Source organism: Lynx canadensis, chromosome A3, assembly GCF_007474595.2.
Source record: "Lynx canadensis isolate LIC74 chromosome A3, mLynCan4.pri.v2, whole genome shotgun sequence".
Lineage (NCBI taxonomy): Eukaryota > Metazoa > Chordata > Mammalia > Carnivora > Felidae > Lynx > Lynx canadensis.
Window position 1 is genome coordinate 43,312,704 of NC_044305.1, and position 25,703 is coordinate 43,338,406.

At 43.0% G+C, this 25,703-nt stretch overlaps 3 protein-coding genes across 5 annotated transcripts in view; all 3 read left to right on the top strand.

Moving 5' to 3' along the window:
- SEC23B (SEC23 homolog B, COPII coat complex component) overlaps positions 1 to 2,176 on the top strand; it is a 47,287-nt gene extending 45,111 nt beyond the window's left edge. For both annotated transcript variants that reach the window (XM_030310172.2, XM_030310171.1), the window contains exon 20: positions 1,711 to 2,176. In XM_030310172.2, the coding sequence (XP_030166032.1) occupies positions 1,711 to 1,800 (90 nt within the window). In that variant the 3' untranslated portion in view covers positions 1,801 to 2,176. The remainder of the gene's footprint in view (positions 1 to 1,710) is intronic.
- Positions 2,177 to 7,859: 5,683 nt separating this feature from the next.
- SMIM26 (small integral membrane protein 26) lies at positions 7,860 to 9,231 on the top strand. Its single transcript, XM_030310174.1, has 2 exons — positions 7,860 to 8,055; positions 8,899 to 9,231. Exons 1-2 carry the CDS (start codon positions 7,938 to 7,940, stop codon positions 9,063 to 9,065), a joined length of 285 nt encoding a protein of 94 aa, XP_030166034.1. The 5' UTR covers positions 7,860 to 7,937; the 3' UTR covers positions 9,066 to 9,231.
- An 11,988-nt stretch (positions 9,232 to 21,219) lies between these two features.
- DTD1 (D-aminoacyl-tRNA deacylase 1) overlaps positions 21,220 to 25,703 on the top strand; it is a 196,269-nt gene continuing 191,785 nt past the window's right edge. The window contains exon 1 of one of the 2 annotated variants that reach the window (XM_030310175.2): positions 21,220 to 21,311. In XM_030310175.2, coding sequence (XP_030166035.1) covers positions 21,269 to 21,311 — 43 coding nt within the window. In that variant the 5' untranslated portion in view covers positions 21,220 to 21,268. The remainder of the gene's footprint in view (positions 21,312 to 25,703) is intronic. The other variant, XR_003967702.1, reaches the window with a different exon arrangement.

A 25,703-nucleotide genomic window follows, 5' to 3' on the forward strand; every position in this document is an offset into this window, starting at 1 on the left:
AATTTTCCTTTGATTCTCATTTATGTCTGCGTCTTTCCTGAGACTTTCTTTGCTGAGGCTTTCTACTTTTTCATTTGTTTCAAGTGTGCTCGTAATTGCTCATTGAAGCACTTCTGTCATGGCTGCTTTGAAGTCTTTGTCAAATAATTCTAACACTGTAGGCAGCTTGGTGGCTTGGTGTTAATACCTGCTGACTGTTTTTCATTCACTTGAAGCAAACCAGGTTTTCCATTGGCCTCTTAACACGTGGGTGAGGGACAGTTCCTTGTTACTGCTAGGTGGAGATGGGCATTCCAGCTCCCCACCTAGTCTCCATATTAGTGCTGGGTGGTAATGAAAAGTCCTGACTCTCCACTAGGCCGCCTCTGATTCCCAGTGCAGGGGGCCTGGAGGACATCTCATTACTGCCAGGCAGGGGTGGGAGTGCAGGCTTCCTGAATGGTCTCTCCTGATAACCATGGCAGTAGGGAGACGTCCCCCTGGCCATTGGGGATGAAATTCCCAGTGTTGTCCTTGGCCTTCTCTGCCAGCATCCTGGTGGGGGTGTTGGGGTCCCTTGTTGCTGTCTTGTGAGGGTGGCAGTCTAAGGTGCCCACTCAGCTGTTGCTGGTGTGGGTTGGGACACAGTTTCTTCTGTCACCTTTGGAGTGCAGCAGTTATTATCTAACATTTTTTGGTCTTTCTGGGCTGTGCTGTTCCTTTAGCTAGAGAAAGTTGGCTTTTTCTGATGTTCTTGTCTGTGTGCAGTGATTGTTTGCCAGCCTCTTTGGCTCCAGGTCTGAGATATGAGGCAAAAAGGAAACCCAAGGAACTCACCACTGTGTTGTTCCTTCGGCCTTAGGGACCTTGGTTTGTCTGCTCTCTTCTGTCCACCTTTTAGAGTCTTCTTATGTTTGTTTTATATAAAATGTCTGGGGTTTTTATTTGTACTTAGTGGAAGGAATAGGGAAAAGCACATCTACTCCTTCCCAGAAGAAATCTTCTTATAAAATTTTAATTATGCTTATATTTTCCTAATTATACTGGTAGTATCATTTTGGAAAATTTGAATATGTTAAAGAAAAGATTAAGAAAGAAAATTAATACCTATATTGCCACTGTGTAGAGTTAAGTATTTCCAGCTTCTTTGTAGATAATATAAAATGTGTATATCATGTATATTTTTACTTATTTTTTACAAGTTTGGGATCTTACTGGAAGTCAAAGTTTCTATTCAGTTCTTTTCCCCAAGCATGACATAAATCACAAGCAGTTTCGGATAATACAGATATCCATCTGTTGTTCAGTGGATGCACTGATCCACTGATTTGTAAATACATCCTCCTCAAGCTTCTGTTGTAAGCAGGCCATGAAAGAGCTTCAGGCTAGGTGCTGTCAGCATGATGGGGAACATGAGACACGGCGTGCTCATGCCTGATGGGGAGCCAGACTCTGGACAGGTCATCAGAACTATGGAGAGGATTAAAGTAGAAGGGCATATGCCTAGAAAAGTCCGGAGTGGCAGGGATGGCCTGAACTCAGGGGGTCAGAGAAGGGTTTAGTGAGGAAATTATGCTTCAGTTGAAAGACTGGTTAATGAGGCAGAGGGACTACTCAGAGTAGAGGGGGGAAACACTGTGAATGTTCTGAGGTGGAAAGATCCTTAATAATTGATGAATTCTAACCAGCTTTTGAGATACCTGCCAATAAATGTTTACCATTAAATTTCAGGAAACAGGAGCACCCATCCTAACTGACGATGTTAGCCTGCAGGTGTTCATGGATCATTTAAAGAAGCTGGCTGTGTCCACTGCTTGTTAAGCTGGAGATGTGAGCAGAACATCGTCACATTATGTTCACAATTGCTTATTATGGCTCAAAAACATTCCTTTCACTTTCCTTGTGAGTTTTAATAAATAATCAAAGGAAGCATTGTATGTAACTCTTTAGATTATAATTTATTTGTATTCCTTATTTGTGCCCCTTTTCTTGCAACATGAAATTGTAAGGTCATAAATGTTTTGGTACTTGTAGATGTTTATATGCTTTTTGTATCCTAACTTCACACTTATGTAAAATCAGAGATACTGTATTTTGGCAACTTACTTAGATGAAAATCATAATGATCAGAAAGGAAATAAATATAGATAAAGAAAGCACTGGCTAAAATAATGCTAATACAAATTTGATTTCCTGAGGTCTGTGTGTATGTGTGTGTTTTAAGTGACTCCCCCAAGAGATATTTCCTGAACTTAATCCTCACATTTTCTGTCTAAATGTTAATAGACCAAAGGAAACCTTGAAATATGTGAAACTTTGTCAAGGCAGAGTTGTCTGGAGTGCACTGTCCCTAACTCACATGTAAACAGCCCAGCCCAAGTAGCCCTAAAGAGTGGCTGCTGGGGGTGGGGGGTGTGGGCGGGGCACGCGCCTGGGTGGCTCAAATCGGTTAAGCGCCCGGCTTTGGCTCAGGTCATGATCTCATGGCTTGTGGGTTCAAGCCCCACGTCGGGCTCTGTGCTGACAGCTCAGAGCCTAGAGCCTGCTTCGGATTCTGTGTCTTTCTCTCTCTGCCCCCCCCCCCCCCACTCATCCTCTCTCTGCCCCTCTGCTCATCCTCTCTCTCTCTCTCTCAAAAATAAATAAACATTTAAAAAAAAATTTTTTAAAGAGTGACTGATGGGCATAAATAGCTATAACAAAATGACAGCCATTTGTCCTGGGCATCAAGTAAAATAACTTTAACATTAGCACTGCTTTTTAATAAAAGTAATATATGCATGGTTTTAAAAAAAGAGACAAAACTTATCCTAAAGAGCGTTATAACAAATAATAGTTCCCTCCACTCCCTGAGCCTAAACCTACTGTGCCGAGATGACTGGTTTTAACCTTTCCTTCAAGACTTTTGTTGCTGTATCAGTTTTAGCCAACCAGTGTCACTCAATTCCCGTTTTCCAGAATGAGGAAAGTAAGACCTTTCTCTTGACCATCCAGTTTTGATCAGCTACGCCTTTATTTTTCTATCTATCAAGGTTGGTAAAATTTACATTCTGACTTATAACCATAGTTCTGTCTTTTGTCTGAAAGTTCATTCTGAAAGTTGGAAACTAATAAATATCATTTACACAGTTGTGATCATGTAAACATTGTCCGTGTTCGGTCAGGCAATATTACATTTGTCTCCAGGGGTTTGCTGCCCCAGTCCTTCTACCACTTGAAGGAAAACATGTCCAGTGACAGAATTAGTCACTGTGCTCACATTCTAGCACGCCCCAGGTTGGTGTGCTTCCTTTTCACATCATGACTTCTTATATTGTTATTTTCCCTAGAGTTCCTAATTTCTTGTTTTGATTGAAGATTTTGTTTTCTATTTATTCAGAAATTCAAATCTCTTCTTCTACTGAATGGAGTCCATTGTTCTTTAAAGGACACTGATCTCCCCTTTAATCACCGGCCAATTGCTACGACAATAGTAATCCAGGAATTTCTTTTGTCTGGACTCCTGGATTAGTTCTACTCTTTATCCCGTAAGTCATTTGCTATCTTAAATGGCTTCTATAAAAAATTACATGGGAGATAATTGACTGAATCTATTCTGTCTTCATACTTGATAGCTTTGCTGAGTATAAAATTCTAGGCCCCAAATCATTTTCCTCTCAGAACTTTGGACCTATTTTTTCATTCATTCAACAAATAATTGTTCAGTATTTGATATGTATGGATTGTCTTACAGGCACTGGGAATGTAGCCAATAAAACAAAATTTTCTGCTTTTGTGAAGCTTATGTTCTAGTTAGGGAAGACCAATAATAAAAAAAATGGAAGTAAATTATATAACTTATTAGAAGGTATTGAGTGCTATGTAGAAAAGCAAAGCTGGAAACTCCTTTTAATTGACTGTTGGACCATCTGGATTGATTCTTCTCTATATTTCGAATTTGTATTACTACCTTTTGCCTTTGGTGTGTGTTCTCAGAGTGTTTCCTATCCTAAACTGTTTAACACATTTTATTTTATTTCATTTCATTTCATTTTTTAGAGTTTATTTAAGTAATCTCTACATCCAATGTGGGGCTTGAAGCCACGACCCCGAGATCAAGAATCGAATGCTCTTCCAGCTGACCCAGCCAGGCTCCCTAGCACTTACATTTTAAATGCCAAGGGCTTGGGGCACCTGGGTGGCTCAGTCGGTTGAGCGTCTGACTTCGGCTCAGATCATGATCTTGTGGTTTGTGAGTTTGAGCCCCGTGTCGGGCTCTGTGCTGACCGCTCAGAGCCTGGAGCCTGTTTTGGATGCTGTGTCTCCCTCTCTCTCTGACCCTCCCCCATTCATGCTCTGTCTCTCTCTGTCTCAAAAATAAATAAACTTTAAAAAAAATTTTTTTTAAATAAATAAATGCCAAGGGCTTTTATTTTATGTATCTTTTCCATAGAATATTTTTCTTACTTTTTGGAAATAATTTTTAATTGAGACACATCAAATAGAAGAGTACAGAAAACTGCATATACAGATTTAAGTTGAAACTGTTCCACCTGGTCCTTTCCATTTCAAATTAACAGAAGGTAGAATGTGGTAGACCCACCTTGCTCTGGTGTTCTCTTCAGTGACAATGAGTTCAGGTGCTGAGGTGAGGTGGCACCATTGGGTGACAACATCAAAGACGTGGCCGTGCAGGTGCCACCTCTGGGTACTGGTGGCTGTTTCCAGAGAGAACATGGAGATGGGGGGTAGTATTGTGTGGAAAGCAGCCATCCTGAGTGGGGAAGCATGGAGCCTAGTGTGGCTAATGAGGACTCTGAAATTCCTCTCCAAGGCAAGGAAAGCCTCTGACATTTTAAGCAGGGGAAAGGATCAGTTAGGGTTTTTTTTTTTTTTTTTTCTTTTTTAAACACTAGAGAGTGGCAGGATGGATGGGAGGAAGCTGGAATCTAGGTGAGGCCTGAACACAGGCAGGTGCTCAGACAGACGTGACAGATAGGATATTAGGCAAGAGTCTGAATTCAGGTTTCTGGCTTGGGTGATCATGTCAATCATTCTCTGAATTACACAAAAGGAAGGAAAGAGTTCTTTTCCTCTTTCTTTCCTAGCATTGATAAATTCAGTCCTGGACATTTAAAGGAGCTTTTGAGATATAATAATGTCCAGCAGGTTGGAAGTAATTAATAGAAATTTGCCTTCAGGAGAATTTGGAGCAGATTTCTACCGTTAACAAATAACATGAGTAAAGTTGCTCAGGATGAGAAGAGAAACGAGTTTGGAACAGAATATCAGTGTTTTTGTTTTGTTTTTAACTTGATTGAAGTATAACTTACATACGATGAACTGCACCCATTTAAAGTATACAGTTCAATGAGTTGTTTTTTTTTTTAATTTTTTTTTCAACGTTTATTTATTTTTGGGACAGAGAGAGACAGAGCATGAACGGGGGAGGGGCAGAGAGAGAGGGAGACACAGAATCGGAAACAGGCTCCAGGCTCCGAGCCATCAGCCCAGACAGAGCCTGACGCGGGGCTCGAACTCCCGGACCGCGAGATCGTGACCTGGCTGAAGTCGGACGCTTAACCGACTGCGCCACCCAGGCGCCCCCAATGAGTTTTGACAGGGGTACACTCGTGAAACCTCCACCACCAGATGGAACATCTCCATCACCCCCAAAGTTTTCCTTAGTAGGCAACTACTGGTCAGCTTTGTCCCACTGTAGATTAGTTTGCTTCTAGAATTTTGTCTGGTTTTGTGTCTAGCTTCTTTCACTTAGCATAACCCATTTGACACTCACCACATAGCTGCATGTGTCAGTAGTTCCTTTTTATTGCCAAGTGGTATACCACATTTCATTTAGCCATTCACTAGTTGATACCGATTTGGGTTGTTTCCTTGTTTTGGCTCTTATGAATAAAGCTCTGTGAACATCCGTGTACATGTCTATGTGGATATGTTTTCATTTCTTTTTTTTTTTTTTTTTTTTTCAACGTTTATTTATTTTTGGGACAGAGAGAGACAGAGCATGAACGGGGGAGGGTCAGAGAGAGAGGGAGACACAGCATCGGAAACAGGCTCCAGGCTCTGAGCCATCAGCCCAGAGCCCGACGCGGGGCTCGAACTCACGGACCGCGAGATCGTGACCTGGCTGAAGTCGGACGCTTAACCGACTGCGCCACCCAGGCGCCCCATGTTTTCATTTCTTTTGGATAAATAGGAATGGAAGATCTGAGTCATATGGTAGGTGTATGTTCAACTTTTTAAGAAACTGCCAGTATTGTAAAGAGGTTGTGACATTTTATGTTCCCACCAGTAAGAGGTCTGATAGCTCCAAATCCTTCACATACCTACTAAAAGGCAACAAATTTTAACAAACTCTTAACAAAAGATACACAAATGGCCAAGACGCTCAGGGACATCATTAATCATCACAGAAATGCAAATTAAAACCACAAGACACCATCACACACCTATTAGAATGACTAGAATTTACATCTTATGTGTAAGGATTTTTGGTAGGGTTGTCTTTTTGTAATCAAGTTGTAAGTTGTCCTTATGTATTCTGGATACAAGTCCTTGGTCAAATATAGGTATCTGAATAATTAATTTTGTGGTTTGTTTCATTTTCTTAACTGTGACTTTTGAAAAGCAAAAGCTTTAATTTTGAAAACATCCAATTTACCAATATTTGAGGGTTTTTTTGTTTTAAGTTTATTTACCTCTTTTGAGAGAGAGCAGGACGGGCAGAGAGAGACAGAGAGAGACAGAGAGACAGCATCCCAAGCAGGCTCTGCACTGTCAATTCAGAGCCCAGAGCCGGGCTCGAACTCACAAATCGAGATGGTGACCTGACAGGAAACCAAGAGTCCCACACTTAACAGACTGAGCCACCCAGGTGCCTCTACTAATATTTGGTTTTATGGATCATGTTTTCTGTATTATACAAAATCTTTACCTATCCCAAGGTGGCAAATTTTCTCCTGTCTTTTCTTCTGGGTTTGTAGTTTTAGCTTTTACATTTAAGCCTATGGTCCATTTAGAGTTAATTTTTTTTGTGTATGGCAAAGCAATTTCTGAAGGGTGGAAGAAGATCCTCGAAGGATACCAAGATACTAAAGAAGATTATGTTTTTGAAGCCGTGAAAGAAGCAGGTGGGGTCAGTGGTGTCAAATGCTTTAGAAGGCAAATTTGATTATGGCTGAAAAGTAGTTACTGGATATGGCAATTTACTGAACGCCCACTCTGTGCCAAGCACATCGCTTTTGCTCTCAAGTTGTTTGGTCTGTTGGAGTGGGGGTAGATTATGCTTTGAAGAAATGTATGGGTAAGAGAAAAGTTGAAGGTGGACATAGTGGAAGATGTTTTGTTTTTGAGATGTGGGTAGTGTAATTGATGGGAAAGACCCTGAAAAGGCTGTAGAGAATAGGACCCAGGTCCTGAGTTCAAGCCCCACGTTGGGCGTGGAGCCTACTTAAAAAAAAAAAAAAAAGAATTGGACCCAGAGCCCAGTGGAGGGATTAGCTTTGACAAGGAGGGACCCAAGGCTCACCCAGATTGGGTTCCAGAAAGGAAAATGGAGAAGAGTTGGGTTGGAAGACAGGTATTCCCGCATATCTGAGAGCTGGAGGAGTGAAATTAATCTAAACAATTACCATCTGAATCCTGCGTAACGCAGGTGTTACAATTTTCCACGCGAGAAGTTTGCTCCGAGAAATTGTCATTTGGTCCCCATCACGTGGTATGCGAGGCAGTGGGTGCATAACACAGCACAGAAGCCGCTTAGACCCCACAACTCAGAGTCCAATCCCCGGCGCGACTCTCGGGACTACACGCTCCAGGATGCATCGGGGCCAACGCAAGAAGCGGCCTCCCAGAGTCGACTCTCGATTGGAGGCGGTGGCGGGGGCTGTGACGCGCCGACTGGAAGGCCCGCCTCCGTTCCGAGCTTCCCAGGATCAAAGTCTTCTCCGAGTACCGCCATGCGTCCGGACCAGGCCACGTCCTGGTACCGGCGGATGTCCGCGGTCTACGCGCTGGGCGCCTGGACACTGCTAGGCTCCTTGATTTTTTTAGGCCGGAAAAAGAGCACAGTACCAGGTACGGTTCTCCGGCAGCCTTCGGTGAGGCGTCCCCAGGGGGTTATATAAGCGGTTTAGCTGTGCCGCAAGCACCGGGTTTATTCTGCAAAACCAGTGGGAACGATTGCTTAGAGCCATTCGTTATAATGGAATCCACCCGGAACTACTTTTAAGTCCTCCTGCCTACGTCTTGTTGATGGAGGCCGTTTTTACACTTAGAATTTGAAGAATCTATTTAAGGCCCCAGAGGGAATGTCAGACCCTGGACGGTGACTTAAAGAGGTGATGCCTCGGTTACATTAGCCCCCGTTGTAGTTGGCGAGCAAACACTTCAGCACCCCCGCCAGCCGAGTACTAAAACCTTCCCAGTTACTGGGCGGAAAAGGAAATCCCTGAGCCTTCAGAAATATGCTGGAAATCTATAGATATCTGTAAGACTTTCTGGTTGCCTGGGGCTGAAGGGAAGGGGGGGCGGGGCTTGCCAAACAGAATGGGGTTTCTTTTTGTGAATGAAAGCCATTTAGTGGTACATTTCAAAGGAGTTAATTGTACGATATGTTAAGTATATCTGGATAAAGCTGTTAGGTGATAACTGCTGAAGATTACATTGGTGATGACGATTATCAGTGGCCTGAGAATACTAGTGTCCAGTATTGAGCATTTGAAAACATTGCAGTGTCTGTAGTGCTCATGTCATATTTATTTTTTCCTTTTACAGAAAGGAAATACAGTGTCAGAAATCTGATGGGGGTGGGGGTAGTTCTCACCTCAGTTTATTTGATTTCTGAGGCTTGACTAATAATTTTAAGGACGGATTGCTGTCTTAAAAGTTCATCATTCAGGTGTTCCATTTTTTTGAAAGGCAATGAAGTAGAGCAAAAGGATGTCGCAAGAAATGAAATGCTCGAGCCGCCGAAAGGGTTTTACGTGGAAACAATTGTCACATATAAAGAAGATTTTGTTCCAGTCACTGACAGGATCCTCAACTTTTGGAAATCATGGACTGGTGGCCCTGGACCAGAATCCTGATTAACTGCTGAAAGCTGAAAACCGGGACTGGGTTCAGCATATACATTTGATGGATGCCTTAATTTCCAGTTTATGTTTGTGAAAAGTGTATCCATTTAATTTAAATTTTGCTGTGAAATATAATCACTAGTAATATGCAATAAATATTTCCTTGAAGAAAAGTAAACTCGCATATATGAGGTGTCCCTCAATACATGAATGAAAGGTTGAAGTGAAATTTCACATTGAGCTTCCATAAGCTCAGTTTTCTGAAACTAGTTCATGTAACTTTGTATTTCTTTCATGTTGCTGGAAGACATGGCTTTAGGGGTCCCTTTAAGGTTATATTCAGCAAGTCCCCACCTACGTTTAGGGATTTATAGGAACACTTTGGGTACTATTGAGTACTTGGTAAGTGTGTTATAAATTAGATTTTAGGGGCACCTGGGTAGTTCAGTCAGTTAAGCATCTGACTCTTGATTTCGGCTCAGGTCATGATCTCGGGGTTCTTGAGATTGTTCCCCGCATCAGGCTCTGCTGACAGTGCGAAGCCTGCTTGGGATTCTCTCTCCCTCTCTCTATGCCCCTCCCCTGCCTCTCAAAATAAATGAATAAATAAACTTAAAAAAATTAAAAATAAATCTGTTTTGTGCAGTGATACTTAACTGATAACATCACATGCCTGGGCCCTAGCTGCAAAGGAGGCTGGGAAAGTGAATTTCTGGCTTCTGTACTAGGGATTCATGGACTTTTAAGGGAGGAAGTTCAGGGCACTTGGGTGGCTCAGTCACTTAAGCATCCAACTCTTGGTATGGACTCAGGTCATGATCTTGCGGTCGTGAGATTGAGCCTCACGTTGGTCTCTGCCCTGAGCTCTCAGCCTAGAGCTTGCTTCGGATTCTCTCTCTGTCTCTCTGCCCCTTCCCCACTTATGTGCTATTGCTCTCTCTCTTGCTTGCTCTCTCATAATAAATAAACATTTAAAGAAATATTTTTTACAGGGGGAAGTTATCCAGATATGCAAAGGATGTTCAAAAAATTCTGGGCAAGCAGATACCATGACAAATGTCCACTCCAGGCAGTAAGCCAGACTTTTTTTTTAAAATGTTTATTTATTTTTGAGAGAGAGTGTGAGCAGGGGAGGGGCAGAAAGAGAGGGAGACACAGAACCCAAAGCAAGCTCCAGGCTCTGAGCTGTTAGCACAGAGCCTGACATGGGGCCCAAATCCAGGAACTGCAAGATCATGACCTGAGCTGAAGTCGGATGCTTAACCAACTGAGCCAGCCAGGTGCCCCAGACTTTTATGGGGAAGTACCAAAATGCCAGCATTTGTATATAGATCATTTTCCCCAGAGAATTTCCTCTAGTTTCCTACCTGCAGGTAGACACCTGGCTGTAGGAATTCTGGGAGCTGGATGGGGGAGGGGCTTAGGGTATTTGGTTAGAATATATATTTCCATGTAGTCCAGTGCTCTGTCCTCTGGCTGCTACCATGAGTATCCCCAAGCAGAAACCCCAACTCTCCTGAATAAAGGGCAGGGATATTACTGGCTCTGAAGTGGTGGTGGGCACCTCGGGGTCCAGCTGCTTATACAGACCCATGCATCCTTCTGTTTTCAGCCCTCCCTCTCCACCTCTACCTCCAGTGTTCTGCTGCCCCCAGTTACTGAGATCTTTCCAGTTTCTGTGAGGCTAAATATCTGGCTTCTTATCAGTGTTCTCTTTGCAGGTCCTGGCAAAGATTCTTTGCTTGACAAAACTTAAGTTGGGCTCCTGAAACTTCTCCAAGGCCCCTCTGTGCATTTCCTTGTTAAATCCTGCTCTAGCAAGAACCCTGCTAAGTCATTTTAACTAGAACTCTCCACACTTAATACCTGATCACCTTGATATCTGATCAGGTTCCTCATCCTCCACCATCCGTCTGGTGATGCCTGAGCAGCCTAGCCTGTCTTCAGCAAGGATCCCGTTAGGTCAGCTTAACCAACCAGAACCTCCTTGTTGCTGATGTTTCCTTCTGGTAATTTCCCATCCACTGACTCCCACTCTGCTCCTTGAGTGGAAATTCCCAATTGCCCATGCTGTATTCAGAGTTGAGCCCCCTCTCTCTCCCTGCCCTGAATAAAGTCTGCCTTACTGTATTTTAACAAGGGTAATCGAATATTTTTTTCTTTAACAGCGCTAAGGATTCTGGTTCTTCCCCTCCATTATGTGGCTCCTAGTTTCATCAAAGTGGAAGTTTGTGTTTACCCATGAGATTTTTAGTGTCAGCTCTACTCAAAAAATTTAAAAGCTTTCATAGATGATATAGATATATCTGCTTACATTTTCTTCTTGTTTAAAACACTTCAACCCCAACTGCTTGTGCTAAGACCATGTTCTTCCTCCACAACACTTCTCTTTTTTACATTTTTTATGTCTTTATTTTATTTTGAGAGAGAGACAGAGTGTGAGTGGGGGGAGGGGCAGAGAGAGAGGGAGACAGAATCCGAAGCAGGCGCCAGGCTCTGTGCTGTCAGCACAGAGCCCGACGCAGGGCTTGAACTCAGACTGTGAGATCATGACCTGAGCCGAAGTCGGACACTTAACCGACTGAGCCACCCAGGCACCCCACAACACTTCTAACCAACTAGTAAAACAGAACAAATCGTGGCTCCAAACAGCTTGGAGCCACAGTGATTCCTACAGTTTAGCCAAATTGTGGCCTAAATAGACCTTTGTGGACTAATCTAACAACTAAATATAATTTATAATGTTTCTCTGGGAAGACGTTTTAAGAATTCCAAACATCCATGTTGCAAATGCAACTTAAACGTACGTTCAGAAGTTGGGAACTGCCTGTTGGAGAAAAGTTCGCAGGTTTGGAAACCAGCTTCCTTAAATTCAGAGGTCTGGCAGTATTGACTGAGTAACTTTTCTTTTTTTTAAAGATAGGCTTTATAGAAAGTGGGGGTTGCTTTTTGCTGCTAGTAACCGTGGCCTGACCACAGCAGCTTACATTCGTAAGGGTTTGTTCTCATAGGAGCATCCAGCAGTAGGCTGTCCAGGGCTGGTAGAAGGGATTCATGGAGTCATCTGGGGCCCAGGATCCTTCTGTCCTTCTGATTCTCCATTCATAGAAAGTGGTTTCCATCCTCTCATTCACAGGATGGCTGCTGAAGACTCCACACTCCCGGACAGGAGGGAATGGAGCGCTGCAAAGGGACATGGTAGCTGCCTGCCGTCTCTTACCTGAGCATTCCTTGAGTCCCACCTGACAACTTCCGCTTACATCTCATTGGCCACCCTGAGCTGATGGGAGTTGGCGGTGCACTTGTGTAACTGGGCATATTGCTCTTCTGTTGCTAAGGTAGAAAGGGAGAACAGATTTGGGGTGGCAACTTGGCAATCTGCCTTGGAGTCCCCGAGGAGGCCTTTCATCTGTGTCCTTTATAAACGTGTAACCTAGCTGTGCAGAAGAGTCGAGAGAGCAGTCCTACACGGCTAACCTTAAAGAGACCGGCCAGCCAGGTAGGTCCTCGGCTGGCATCCAGGAACTTGGATTTCCTCCGAGTTTCTACCATTCTCTAAATGATAAGACTGGCTCCCTGTTGCTAAACTGTGCAAACAATGTGGTTCTTTGCGGAATACTTTCCTTTCCATTTGAGAATCTGGGAATTTGGTGCATGCTAGACAGAAGTGTGGTGTCTAAATGGGGTGTCTCTTGATCGGATGGGTACCCCCAAATGTGGGACGACGATCAGGTGGAAGTCGGTGATGCTTGAGGTGAAAGAGTTCACCTGAGGCAGAACAAAGGGGATAGAAGTTAACTGAACACACCGCCAGGGAGTGGCGGGCTGGATAGCAGAGGAGAGGCTGCCTGCAACGAGGCAGTGGGTTAGAGCTGTTTTTAAAGGGAGAAGAAGAGGAGATACGGCGATGTATGGAATTCTCCCTTTTCTGGTAACTGCCTGCTTGTAAGTAGCCCACTGGTCATTTAGGGTCTGTGGATATTTTGAGGTGGGTCACCTGAAGGGCCTGTCTGTATTCAGCCAGGTGGTCGCTGTGGGCCCTTTCCACATTCCATTGCTCAAGCCTGTTTTCCTAAAAGCAGCCTCTACAAGAAGGTACCTACACCAACAGTCCCCAGTCAAAACTGTGGGCACGGAGTCTCTAACGAGCTTCCTGGTAAACACTTTGGAAATGTCACATGATGCCAGAGGAATCCAGCACCGGAAAACTGTACCGGAAGAAGAGTCTGGAAGCCTGGGCCTGGTTCCCTCTGGACTTTGCCCCATGTGCCTTTTTCCTTTGCAGATTTTGCTTTGTATCTTTTCACTGTAAGTCGTCATAGCCATGAGTATGACTATCTGCAGAGTCCTGGGAGTCCTGTTAGGGAATCACCAAACCTGGGGGTGGTCCTGGGGACCCTGCGCACACTACCCATGCAAAGTCCATCTAGATACAGAAGGATGGCTATTCTAAAGTTGAGGATTGTCAAAATACACTTTTCAAGGGGCACCTGGCTGGCTTATACAGTAGACCCCACAGCTCTTGATTTTGGGGTTGTGAGTTCAAGCCCTACATTGGGCTTAGAGATTACTTAAAAATAAAATCATATATATATGTGTGTGTGTGTGTGTGTGTGTGTGTGTATACATATATATATCTATATATACTTTTCAAAAAGTTAAAAACATGAATCTAATATAAAACCAGATGAGCAAATATCAAAGACTTGTTCAACTACTCAATGAAAAAAACAGTAGGATGATAAAGCTAGTTCAAGGAGCATAGGGGAACAGGGATAATTTAGGCATTGGAGAAAAATGTTAGAATAAGGTTTCTGGTTAATATTCTACAGGGTGGTAAATACCTATATTTAGGGGTTTTGTTTGTTTGTTTCCTAGACAGGAATCACTTTTATCCTCATTGGTCAAAAATCTACAAGTTGATGTGTAACCTTTTAATCGTAGGTAAATGATGGGTCAAACAAAGGTACATTCCCCTAGATAATTAAGGAACTTTTGAGTGGGCCTGTAAAAAATCTTTGAGTGGAACCTAATTCCAATTGTGTGTCGAGGGGGGAGGTTCCCCACACCAAAGCAATTCTTGGACACTAGCTGTGGGTCCTACAGTTCAACTCCACTCTGACACTATTTACCCAGAGAGAGCATCAGATCCCACAGATCAAGGGCTCCATCCTGCAAGACTGTCACTTCCCCCCCAGATGCCCAAGTCCTTCTCACCTGTGCTTCTGCCTGTGGCAGTACACTTCCAACTCTCTCTTTGGACTTCAGACACCAGTCTCAAGTCCAGGTTGTTACCTATATTTTGACCCACCGGCTATATATAGATCAGAGATTCCCATGACCCCCTCCTTGGGTTCCATTAATGTGCTAGAGCAGCTCACAGAAACTCAGGGAAACATTTTACTGACTAGGTGAGTGGCTTAGTATGAAGGGAAGTAACTCAGGGAATGTACATTTATTCCAATCAACCATCTAATGTTTTAAAATTTTTTTTTAACGTTTATTTATTTTTGAGACAGAGAGAGACAGAGCATGAACGGGGGAGGGGCAGAGAGAGAGGGAGACACAGAATCGGAAACAGGCTCCAGGCTCCGAGCCATCAGCCCAGAGCCTGATGCTGGGCTCGAACTCACGGACCGCGAGATCGTGACCTGAGCCGAAGTCGGACGCTTAACCGACTGAGCCACCCAGGCGCCCCAACCATCTAATGTTTTAGATGGAAGCACAGGGCCGGGTGTGGGGAAAGGGAGCAGAGCTTCCATGTTCTCTCCGAGCACATGTCTCTCCAATATCCATGCATTTACCAATGTGGAAGCTTTCCAAACCCCATCCTTTTAGGGTTTTATGGAGGCTTCATTACATAGGCATGACTGATTAAATCCTGGGCCATTGTCAATGGAACCATATCTCCAGCCCCTTTACTCTCCCCAGAGGTTGGGGGTGAGACTAAAAGTTCTAACCCTGTAATCACATGGTTGGATCTCCTGACAACCAGGCCTCATCTTTAGGTGGAGTCCAAAAATCACGTCATTAATGTAACAAAAGACACATTTATCACTGTCATCACTTAGGAAATTCCAAGGATTTTAGGAGCTCTGTACCAGGAATAAAAGAAGACCAAATATATATTTCTTATTATAAATCACCATATCACAGATTATTAAACACATTAAAAGCACTTGCTAGGGGCACCTGGGTGGCTCAGTCGAGTGACTTCGGCTCAGGTCATGATCTCACCGTTCATGAGTTGGAACCCTGCGTTGGGCTCTCTGCTGACAGCTCAGAGCCTGGAGCCCACGTTGGAATCTCTGTCTCCCTCTCTCTCTGCTCCTTCCCTGCTCGCACTCTGTCTCCTTCTCTCTTGAAAATAAATAAACATTAAAAAAAAAATTTAAAAAGTACTTGCTACCTTCTTTTCGCCTGATACTCCAAGTTTAGGATAATTTTTCTTTACAGCATCCTGACAGCACTCAGTCATTGGCAGTGTCAGGACTCAGGGGCTCAGTTTCCAGCCCTGCCTGGTAATTGCTGCCTCACCAAACACCACAGGTGAGTTGAGGGTCACATCCAAGGTAAGGAAGTAATTTGAGAGGATTTTGTGGAAGGGATCAGATAGGCAGGGCTGAGATGTAAGGGAGATGATTCATTTTCAGAAATACCAAATAAAAGCTATGCTGTCTAATTAATAATAGGTTTACAACCTATTGGAAATATGTACCAACCCCCCCCTCCCCCCAATGGAGTCCCAAACCTTTAGACACTTCACTTCCAGGTTCTTCTTCCCGTCTCCCTTTTGTGGGCTTATTTTTGCTGGCTTTGCAATGAGCATGCGCCAAAGAACAAAGGGAGGAGGGACTGAAAGTCTCTACATCACCTCAGGGAATGTACATTTGTTCCAGTCGGACTACTTTTTGCCTTACATGCGCATAAGCAACATCTGGGTAAGGCTGTAACCTCTGTAGTACTCAGCCAATAAGGAACCAGGGGAGGGACTTGCATGCTAGGAGATAAATTGTCTGTTGTAACTGCCCGGAGTGTGCCTGTCCATCAGACACCTGCTCTTACAAGAATGTTGATTAAAGCCTCACTTCACCATGCTCTGAGTCCCCGTGTCTCTCCTTTGATTGGGTTGATGGGCTTATTTCTAACAGGGTCTTTCTGGTGATAGCGTATCAGAGGGCTATCTTGCCATGTTTATGTATTTTTTCTGTCACAGATTCAGCATATGTCAAAATGAACATGAGACTCTCCTGACCTTTGTCTATTTTCAGAGAAGAAAATCATACCCAATTGTGTACTGATGGAACCAGAAATATATCTAAGTGGCAGAAGTCAAAGAAGCAACAGTTAAGGTTCTCCTAAGCCATCGAGATCCACCGACTGGGGCTGAAAAATAAGCTTTTGGGGGGACACTGTGCTCCAGAGTGCTCTAGCATGCAGAGTGTTGGGCTTTAAACACTCAGGGGAGCTCTGCTTTACCCTGATTTAGACTTTTATTCAAACTTTTTTTTTTTTTTGAGAGAGCGAGAACGCAAGATGGGGAGAGAGGCAGAGGAACACAGAGAATCTTAAGCACTGAATTAGAGTTTTTAAGATGAATTACATGATCTATCATCATTTCCAAAACGACAGATTTGGCCCAGACAGATATGATGGATATATGTAACTGTAAAAATATGCTTAGGTTATTTGCTTCAAGATCATTTTTTGAGATCTCCTGTATTATGTTTACTCCTCACCACAATCCAGATAAGATATTATCCTCACTTTACAGATAAGAAGACTGAGGCCAAATGAGGTTAAACCATATTTCCTAAGGTCACACAGAAAGGCGTAGAGCTGGGACAGAAAGCAAGGGTTTTCTGGCACCAAAGCTTAAGCTTTTCGCATCATACCAACCTCCTCTCATAAAGCAGAGAGGGAGCTATTGACTATAAGCTTTGAAAAGAAACACTGAAAACTTCTTATTTTTCTAGAATCCAAATGCCAGAAAGTTCAAGTTACCGGAATGTTTTATGCTGTTGTGAGAGCCAGATCACAAATGAAAAACTACCCAGGGTTCTAAATTTATTTTTTTAATGTTTATTTGTTTTTGAGAGAGAGACACACACACAGAGTGCAAGTGGGGGAGGAGCAGAAAGAGGGGGAGACACAGAATCTGAGCAGGCTCCAGGCTCTGAGCTGTCAGCACAGAGCCTAATGTGGGGCTTGAACCCACGAACCGTGAGATCATGACCTAAGCCGAAAGTCAGATGCTTAACTGACTGAATCAGCCAGGTGCCCCATCCCTCCCCCATCAGCGTTCTATTAGAAACGGAAGTTCAGGAGCACCCAAGCGGCTCATTCAGCTAAGTGACTCTTGATCTCAGCTCAAGTCTTGATCTCAGGGTCATGAGTTTGAGCCCAGCATTGAGCCCTATGTTGGGTGTGAAGCCTACTTGAAAAAAAAGTTCAGTGAATTTAAGATAATTAGCAATTTGACCACATATTTTATCCATTGGCTATATTACATGTTATCTAATAGAATGGTGGTTGATGATTTGGGACAGAGCAGCATCCTGTATCATCAGAGAAAGGATGAAGGTGCAAAGGGAATTTTTAGTATTACGTGTATTTCTAGTGCTAAAATATGTCATATCCAGATATTACTATACACAAAAAATATCTCCCATAGCACGACTAACTCAGAAGCAGAAGCTGTCTAGTTCATTTTTCACTTATTCTTTCTTCATTTGTTCATTCACCTATTCGGGTCATGTCCATAGAGTACCTACCATAGTCACCACCCTGGAGGGAATGTAAAAGTAATTATTCTATGCACAACTCACAGGTTCTGGGATGAACAGTTACTTCTTTGTCTCCAATTTATATCAGGTTAATAACATCTTCCATTTAAAATGGCTGGAAATGGACAGTTCATTAACACAGTGTCTTCAGAAAAGTACTCCTATTTGGAATTTGTGGCAGAGACTGTTGACTTTTTCTTCCACAGGAGTATTTGTCAAAGTCTATTGCCTCTTTGAAAGGAAAGTGGGGCCACATCAGTAAGAGGGTGTGAGTGAGTGATGAGCCATTTCCTGGGCATGGGCTCCTCTTCCTGAGGCCCCTCCCACTGGAGGAGCAGGAAGGTGGGCCTGAGCCATCTGACTAGACCATTCGGATAAAGACAACTCCTAAAGAATGGTAGAACAACAAAACAAGGGATGTCTAGCTGGCTCAGTTGGTAGCATGTGCAAATCTCAGGGTTGTGAGCTCGAGCCCCACGTTGGGTGTAGAGATTACTTAACAAGAAAAAAAAATTTTTTAATATGAAATTTATTGTCAAATTGGTTTCCATACAACACCCAGTGCTCATCCCAACAGGTGCCCTCCTCAATGCCCACCACCCACCCCCCATCAACCCTCACTTTATTTTCAATTTTTAAGAGTCTCTTATGGTTTGGCTCCCTCCCTCCCTTTTTTTTTTTTTCTTCCCTTCCCCTCCCCCCATGGTCTTCTGTTAAGTTTCTCAGGATCCACATAAGAGTGAAAACATATGGTATCTGTCTTTCTCTGTGTGACTTATTTCACTTAGCATAACACTCTGCAGTTCCATCCACGTTGCTACAAAAGGCCATATTTCATTCTTTCTCATTGCCACGTAGTATTCCATTGTATATATAAGCCACATTTTCTTTATCCATTCCTCAGTTGATGGACATTTAGGCTCTTTCAATAATTTGGCTATTGTTGAAAGTGCTGCTATAAACATTGGGGTACAAGTGCCCCTATGCATCAGCTACTCCTGTATCTCTTGGGTAAATTCCTAGCAGTGCTATTGCTGGGTCATAGGGTAGATGTATTTTTAATTTTTTGAGGCACCTCCACACTGTTTTCCAGAGCAGCTGCACCAGTTTGCATTCCCACCAAAAGTGCAAGAGGGTTCCCGTTTCTCCATATCCTCTCCAGCGTCTATAGTCTCCTGATTTGTTCATTTTAGCCACTCTGACTGGCATGAGGTGGTATCTCAGTGTGGTTTTGATTTGTATTTCCCTGATGAGGAGTGTCGTTGAGCAACTTTTCATGTGCCTGTTGGCCATGTGGGTGTCTTCTTTAGAGAAGTGTCTATGTCTTCTGCCCATTTCTTCACTGGATTATTTGTTTTTCAGGGAGAGAGAGAATCTTAAGCAGACTCCATGCCCAGCATGACTGTGAGATTATGACCTGAGCTGATATCAAGAGTTGGATGCTTAACCAACTGAGCCACCCAGGTGCCCCTTATTAGTGTTGTTTGTAAATGTTATAGAAATCAATATTTAACAATTTTTCTTAGTTGTAATTTCTAATATAGTAAATCTCCTTGGATATAAGCTAGATAAGCAAAAGCTGTTTGGGGTGTTCCATAGTTTTTAGTAATGTAAAGGGGTCTTGACATGGTTGTGCCTGGCTGGCTCAGTCGGTAGAACATGTGACTCTTGGAGTCATTGGGGGCAGAGTTTCTTAAAAAAAATTAAAAATATGGGGCACCTGGGTGGCTCAGTTGGTTGCTTAATTGATTCAGCTCTGATAGTTTGTAAGTTTGAGCCCTCAGCTGAGAGCCCTCTTCGGATCCTTTGTCCAGCCCCCTCCAACGCACTGGTTCTCCAGTTAATCTTTGTCAGTTTAATTGTCAGACCCAGCCAGAGACCCTGGGAGTGAGAAAAACTTAAAATCTGAAATTTGTTTACATTAAATCAGCAGAGCTTAAACATTTTACCTCAAGACCCCTTTCAAGTTTAAAAAAAAATTTTAAGTTTATTTATTTTGAAAGAGAAAAGTACAAATAGTTATTTAAATTTTACATGACAGAGTGGCCTTCATAAGAAAACGAAGACCCGAAGAAACAGTTAGACCTGTGTATTCTTATGCTATTTATTTTTTATTATTTTATTAAACATTTTTTAAAGATGTTTATTTTTTTTTGAGAGAAAGAGAGACAGAGTCTGAGCAGGGGAGGGGCAGAGAGAGAGGGAGACACAGAATCCAAAGTAGGCTCCAGGCTCTGAGCTGTCAGCACAGAGGCCAACGAATGCTCTTCAAGCACAGGTCTGGAATCCATGAACGGTGAGATCATGACCTGAGCCAAAGTCAGACGCCCAACCGACTGAGGCACCCAGGCACCCCTTTCACGCTATTTTTGATGGAGAGTGGACATCATGGAGGAATATGACAGGCCAAGGAGTATGAGGTAAGCATAGCAAACTGGAGGAAACTTTGAAAGGCCTGTTTGTTCTTGCCATCCCTTTGTCTTTGGAGATAAGAGTGCACCTCTCACCCATGGGTTTATGGCCTGTTTCAGGATAGAAGGGTGGGGGGAAGGTCAGAGTGACTTTCCTGCTTCTGCCTCTTTCTCAAGCTCCATTAAAGTATTCAATATGCCAGCGTGCCTTATTTTGGGATAGCCTGTTCTTAATACCCAGTAATACTAGAAGGCACACGGAAAGGGGCTTTATTTTTATCAGTGATAATAATTTGTTAGGGTAATACTTGTACAGTCCTTTGCGGCTTTCAAATCATTTTTACACAGTCTATTTTATTTAAACCTCCTCTAACAACCCTGGATGGGGGAGCTGCCAAGTATTAGTATTAGAGAAACGAGAATTACAGGATCATGTATCTCCGCACTACCATGGCATGGTTAAGTCGAATGAATACTTACATACTGTAGTTAAATGGCTATTTTAGGCAGCAGATTCTGTTCTGTCTGGTTTCTGAGAAGCACTGAGGCAGGAAAACAAGAGAAAAGGAATTTGGGAACATCTGGACGGAAGGGTGGAAGGAGGAACACGGGATTAGGATTCAGGACAAAGCTGGGATTTAGGGATGATTGGCTCTTAGGTCGGAGATGTGAGAAACATCCGGTGCAGAAACTGCGATTTGGGCACAACTGAGTCTGGGTAGGGGGTGACAGCTGGGCGCGGGTTTCTGGGTCCCAGGGTCCGAGCTGGGCCCACCTGTGGCCTGGGCGGGACTGAGGGAGGGGCGGGGCCTATCACCAGGTGGGCGTGACCTATGCAGGCGAGGCCAACCTGTAGGTGGGCGTGGCCGACGTAGGAGGGCCGCCGCCAACCGGGTCTGACTGGGCCGTCCGGCGCGCTTCCTGGTGTCACCCCCAGAGGGCGCCGGCCACTGAGCCGCCCGCAGAGTCGCGAGGCCGGAAGGAGCGCGGCGCCGCCCCACTCGCCCCAACCGCCGCCATGAAAGCCGTGGTGCAGCGCGTCACCCGGGCCAGCGTCACAGGTCAGTCGGGCGGGGCCGGGGCCGGGCCCGGGAGGAGCCACCCCTGACCCCGCTCCCGGCTGTCCCCGGCCGCCCCCGCGAGGGTTCCCCCGCGCCGTCCCCGGGGCCCTTCCAGCCGCCAACGGCCCTGGCGAGCTCGGCCCCCGCAGCCCCAAGTCCCCGGGCCGGCTCCGGGCGTCGCCGCGGCTGCAGAGCCGTCCACGTGCCCGGCGGGCCCCGGCGCGGCCCTGGCTGCAGGGCTCCGTTTTGGGTTCACGCTAAACGCGCCTTATTATTACCGTTTTTTGTTTGTTTTGTTTTTTGTTTTTGTTTTGTTTGTTTGTTTGTTTTGGGCCTGACTACCGGGTGGCAGAATCTCTGAGCATCCCCGCGGCGCGTTCTTCGGTGGAACGTTGCACAAACAACACGTAGGCAGCATTTCCGGAGCAAGGACCCCCTCCCCCTCCCCTTTATAATGTTCTATTTTAAATTTCCTATTTTTGCCCATTGTCTAAATGTCCCAATGTTTATGGAGCTTGACTGCCAATAAAATGCACAGATATGAAGAGTTGTTCTTACGGTTGTGACAGTTATGTACACGTGACCAGCGCCCCATAAGACAGAATGTTCCCCGCGTGAGGACACCTCTCACTCGCCTAACCCTGCAGGGATGGGGTCAGAATCTAAAGAATCTTGGATGAAATGTTTCTCTTTGCCACCAGTTTCTTGTGGACCAAGCCACCCGACCATTAGTCATCGCTGGATCTACTGTAGTCTAGTTTGAACATCAGGGGTGCAGATGATTAATGTATATAAGGTAGTCGTTTTAAATACAAACCCAGTTAAAAAGATGTTAAAAAAAATTAATGACTAATTTTAGATTGTCTTCTAGACTTCGGTTTGTTTTGTTTTGTTTTTGCAGAATTATAGTATTGTCTCAGTCCAAGTATTTCCAGATAGACTTTTCTTCCAGCCGAGTCTACACCAAGTACATGTTCTTATGTCCATAAAAGTATAAATCTAAAAAAAACGAAGCAACAGAATCCCGTAAAGAAACAACCAAACCCAGGAAAACCATATATTTACATCAGAGGGTCTACTTTTCAACCCTGCCTAGTGATTTCTAAGTTGTTCTGTTAACTCGTTTTGGATATGGTCCTGAAATAGCAAGGAGCAGAATAGCATTGGGATTTATGGGATTTTAAAACGAAGGTTTTTTGGTATTTCAGTTAATATTTAAATTCACGGAAACTGGGAAAATTAGTAGATGAGAAGATTTTTTGCCTCTTTGAGCAAAATTTTACATTCTACTCCATATGGTCATCACCAATGAGTGAAGTTTGGAGAATTTTAATCTTCTCTTACTTGAACTCTTCATTCTGCTGATCTGGAATATTGAAAACATGTGTTTTGTGAGATTTGCTAAATTGTTTGATTTTAATTTACAATTTAAATTGTATGCTCTTGTTAAAAACCAACAAACCTGCCTGTTAAACAAGTTAAGGGTATTAAAAAAAGATACAGGTATTAATTGTGGGAAGGTTTTGAATAAAGTGGAATTCTTTCTCAGTGCTGGAGGGACCTTCAAGGTAGGCAGGCCTTCTAGTTCAATTGTAATGGAAAGACATTTTCTGATTCCTTTAGAATGTGACTGGCTTCACTGAAATGTGGTTGTACATTTTATTTCAGGGGTTCTAAAATGTCACTTCTGATTTTATGGTTGGGACAGACTACAATGTTAGGATTCATATTTTATTATATGGCAGGCTCACTTAATGAGATTGGTCAAGCACATTTTGATGCCTTAGCATGGTTATTGTGATAATCTAATTTTAAAAGCTTTATTATGGAACACTTCAAATGTATTTGTTTGGTTACACAGGCAGCAAAGTGTGGTAACCATGTCCCATTCCTCAGCTTCAGCAGCTAAAATTTGAATAGAATCATGTTGGGAAGAGGTGAATTCTTCTCAAAGAAGTGGTCAGAGGTGATGCCAGTATACATGGGAAATTGACCAAAGATCTCAGGTCTTTTCTAGTCCTGTGATCTGTTGCCTAAAATGGCGATTCTCAAGTTTTTTTCCCTTGAAAATCCATTTGCGTATAATAAAAGATCCTTTTGAATCTTCTGGTTCTTCTACTTGTTGCTGGAGGTGGGGAGCAAAACTACTCTAGCATAAGAGAGCAGCTAACTGTGTCATATACAGGCTGTGGGGCATAATTTGTTTCTTATTAAAACAATAATACATTATAAAAATGTTGAAACTCCTCAGATAGTGATTTGAATCACTTTAAATACTGATTCTGCTTTTGAGAATCTATTCTGAGAAGAGAATCCTAATTATAGGAAAAGATTTAGAGGAATGAATAGCAGAGCATGGAGCATTCTTAGAGGGCAGTGAAACTACTCTATGATAATGTAAGGTGGATACATGTCATTATATATTTGTCCAACAAATCTATAGAATATCACATCAAGAGTGAACCCTAATGTAAACTATGGACTTTGAATGATAATGTTGTGCCAGTGCAGGTTCATCAATTGTAAGGAATGTTCCCCTTCCGTGGGGGATGTTGACAATGGGGAAGCTATGCATTATGGGGGCAGTGAGTATAGGGGAATCTGTATACCTTTGCTCAATTTTGTTGTGAACCTAAAACTGCTTTAAATTGTAAAATGTAAAGTCTAGTATTCAAAGATTTTCACCACAGTGTTATTTATTGAAGTGAGAATTTTGAAACAAGCCATATATCCAGCCAAATGAGATGGTTAGTTGGTCCATTGGATGGAATGCAACTGTTCGACTTGATGGGATGCAACTATTAAAAGATGTTTAGGAGGGGCGCCTGGGTGGCGCAGTCGGTTAAGCGTCCGACTTCAGCCAGGTCGCGATCTCGCGGTCCGTGAGTTCGAGCCCCGCGTCAGGCTCTGGGCTGATGGCTCAGAGCCTGGAGCCTGTTTCCAATTCTGTGTCTCCCTCTCTCTCTGCCCGTCCCCCGTTCATGCTCTGTCTCTCCCTGTCCCAAAAATAAATAAACGTTGAAAAAAAAAAGAAAAAAAAAAAAGAAAAAAAAAAGATGTTTAGGAAAATCTTATAACGTGAAAAAATCCTTATGCAATGTTAAGAGAAAAGGTGGAACACAAAAATTTATGTATGTTATTGCAGTAATTGAAAACAAATATAAAGTAAAACGTATGAATAGAGAAAATATCAAAGGGAAATTATTGAAATATTGAAGTGCTTGTCTTTGGGTGTTCTTTTGTCCTTCCTGTTTCTTATATTTTCCAAATTTTCTATGTTGTGTATGCATTAGTTTAATGGTGGATATAACTCAATAACCATTCTTTTTAAGCTTTTAAAACATACTATGGGGAAAATTTGAAAAATATTTTGATATTGTAAGAAAATAATACTGATTTATTTAAAGCACAAATAAAGCTTGATTGTGTTCTAAAGCAACAAGCCAGCCACCCCAGTTGTTTACTGCTTATTTCAGGTAGATTATTCCTGTTTCAGCTTCTGAGTCATTGGCTCAAAGGACAGTAAATCATTCATAGTCCATTGTAAGAAAAGTAGCACAGAAGAAAATTTTTTTTAGCATAAAAAGAAGAGAAATTAAGCTTTACTGATACTTGGTTTGGAATGGGTTGATGCTGATGCTTCCCTGGGGTCTGCATAGCAGGTGATCCCTTGTCAGGGTGAAGGAAGGGGGGGGGGGCGGTTTCTCATTCTTTCCTTAACTTGCTGGATATTATAACATGTTACAGTCTATGATGCCTTTTCAGATATATTTATAGATATTATTATCTAGCAGACGCAAACAAGAAAATGGCAGAGTTGACCCTTCTCCCGATTGGAATGTTAGGTTAATAGATGGTAAAATAACAAGATGTCAGTAACATGATGAGATTTGGCAAAAAGTTGGCCAAAAATATGGACAGTTATGAAGATTAACATTTGAAATATGGATTTAGGTTCACTGTAACAATGATGGATCTTAGCCTAAGAACTGAACCAGCACTGAGATACTGCCTAATGGTGGTAGAGCTATGCATTTGACTATAAATACATACACAAATGTTTGGAATATATGTTTAGAGATTTGTTTTTTTGTGGATGAGGTACATGATTGAAAGGGATTTGGAGGTCATTGGCTTAGAATACAAACTTGAGTACTAAACTAGGACATAATAGAAGTTTGCTGACTTGAAGCTTGACTTTTAAACTATGGTTTTTGTATATATTTATCTTCTTGCAGTAAGTAGAAAAATTCTTTTTCTGACATAAATATTTATTATTTTGTACTATCTGTATATTATGTACCATATTTGCTAATTCTGAAGAAAAGCAAGCATCTCCTTTCAGAGAATTAGTGCAGCTGGGCTGGATTCCCTGGGGAGGAAAACTCTTGT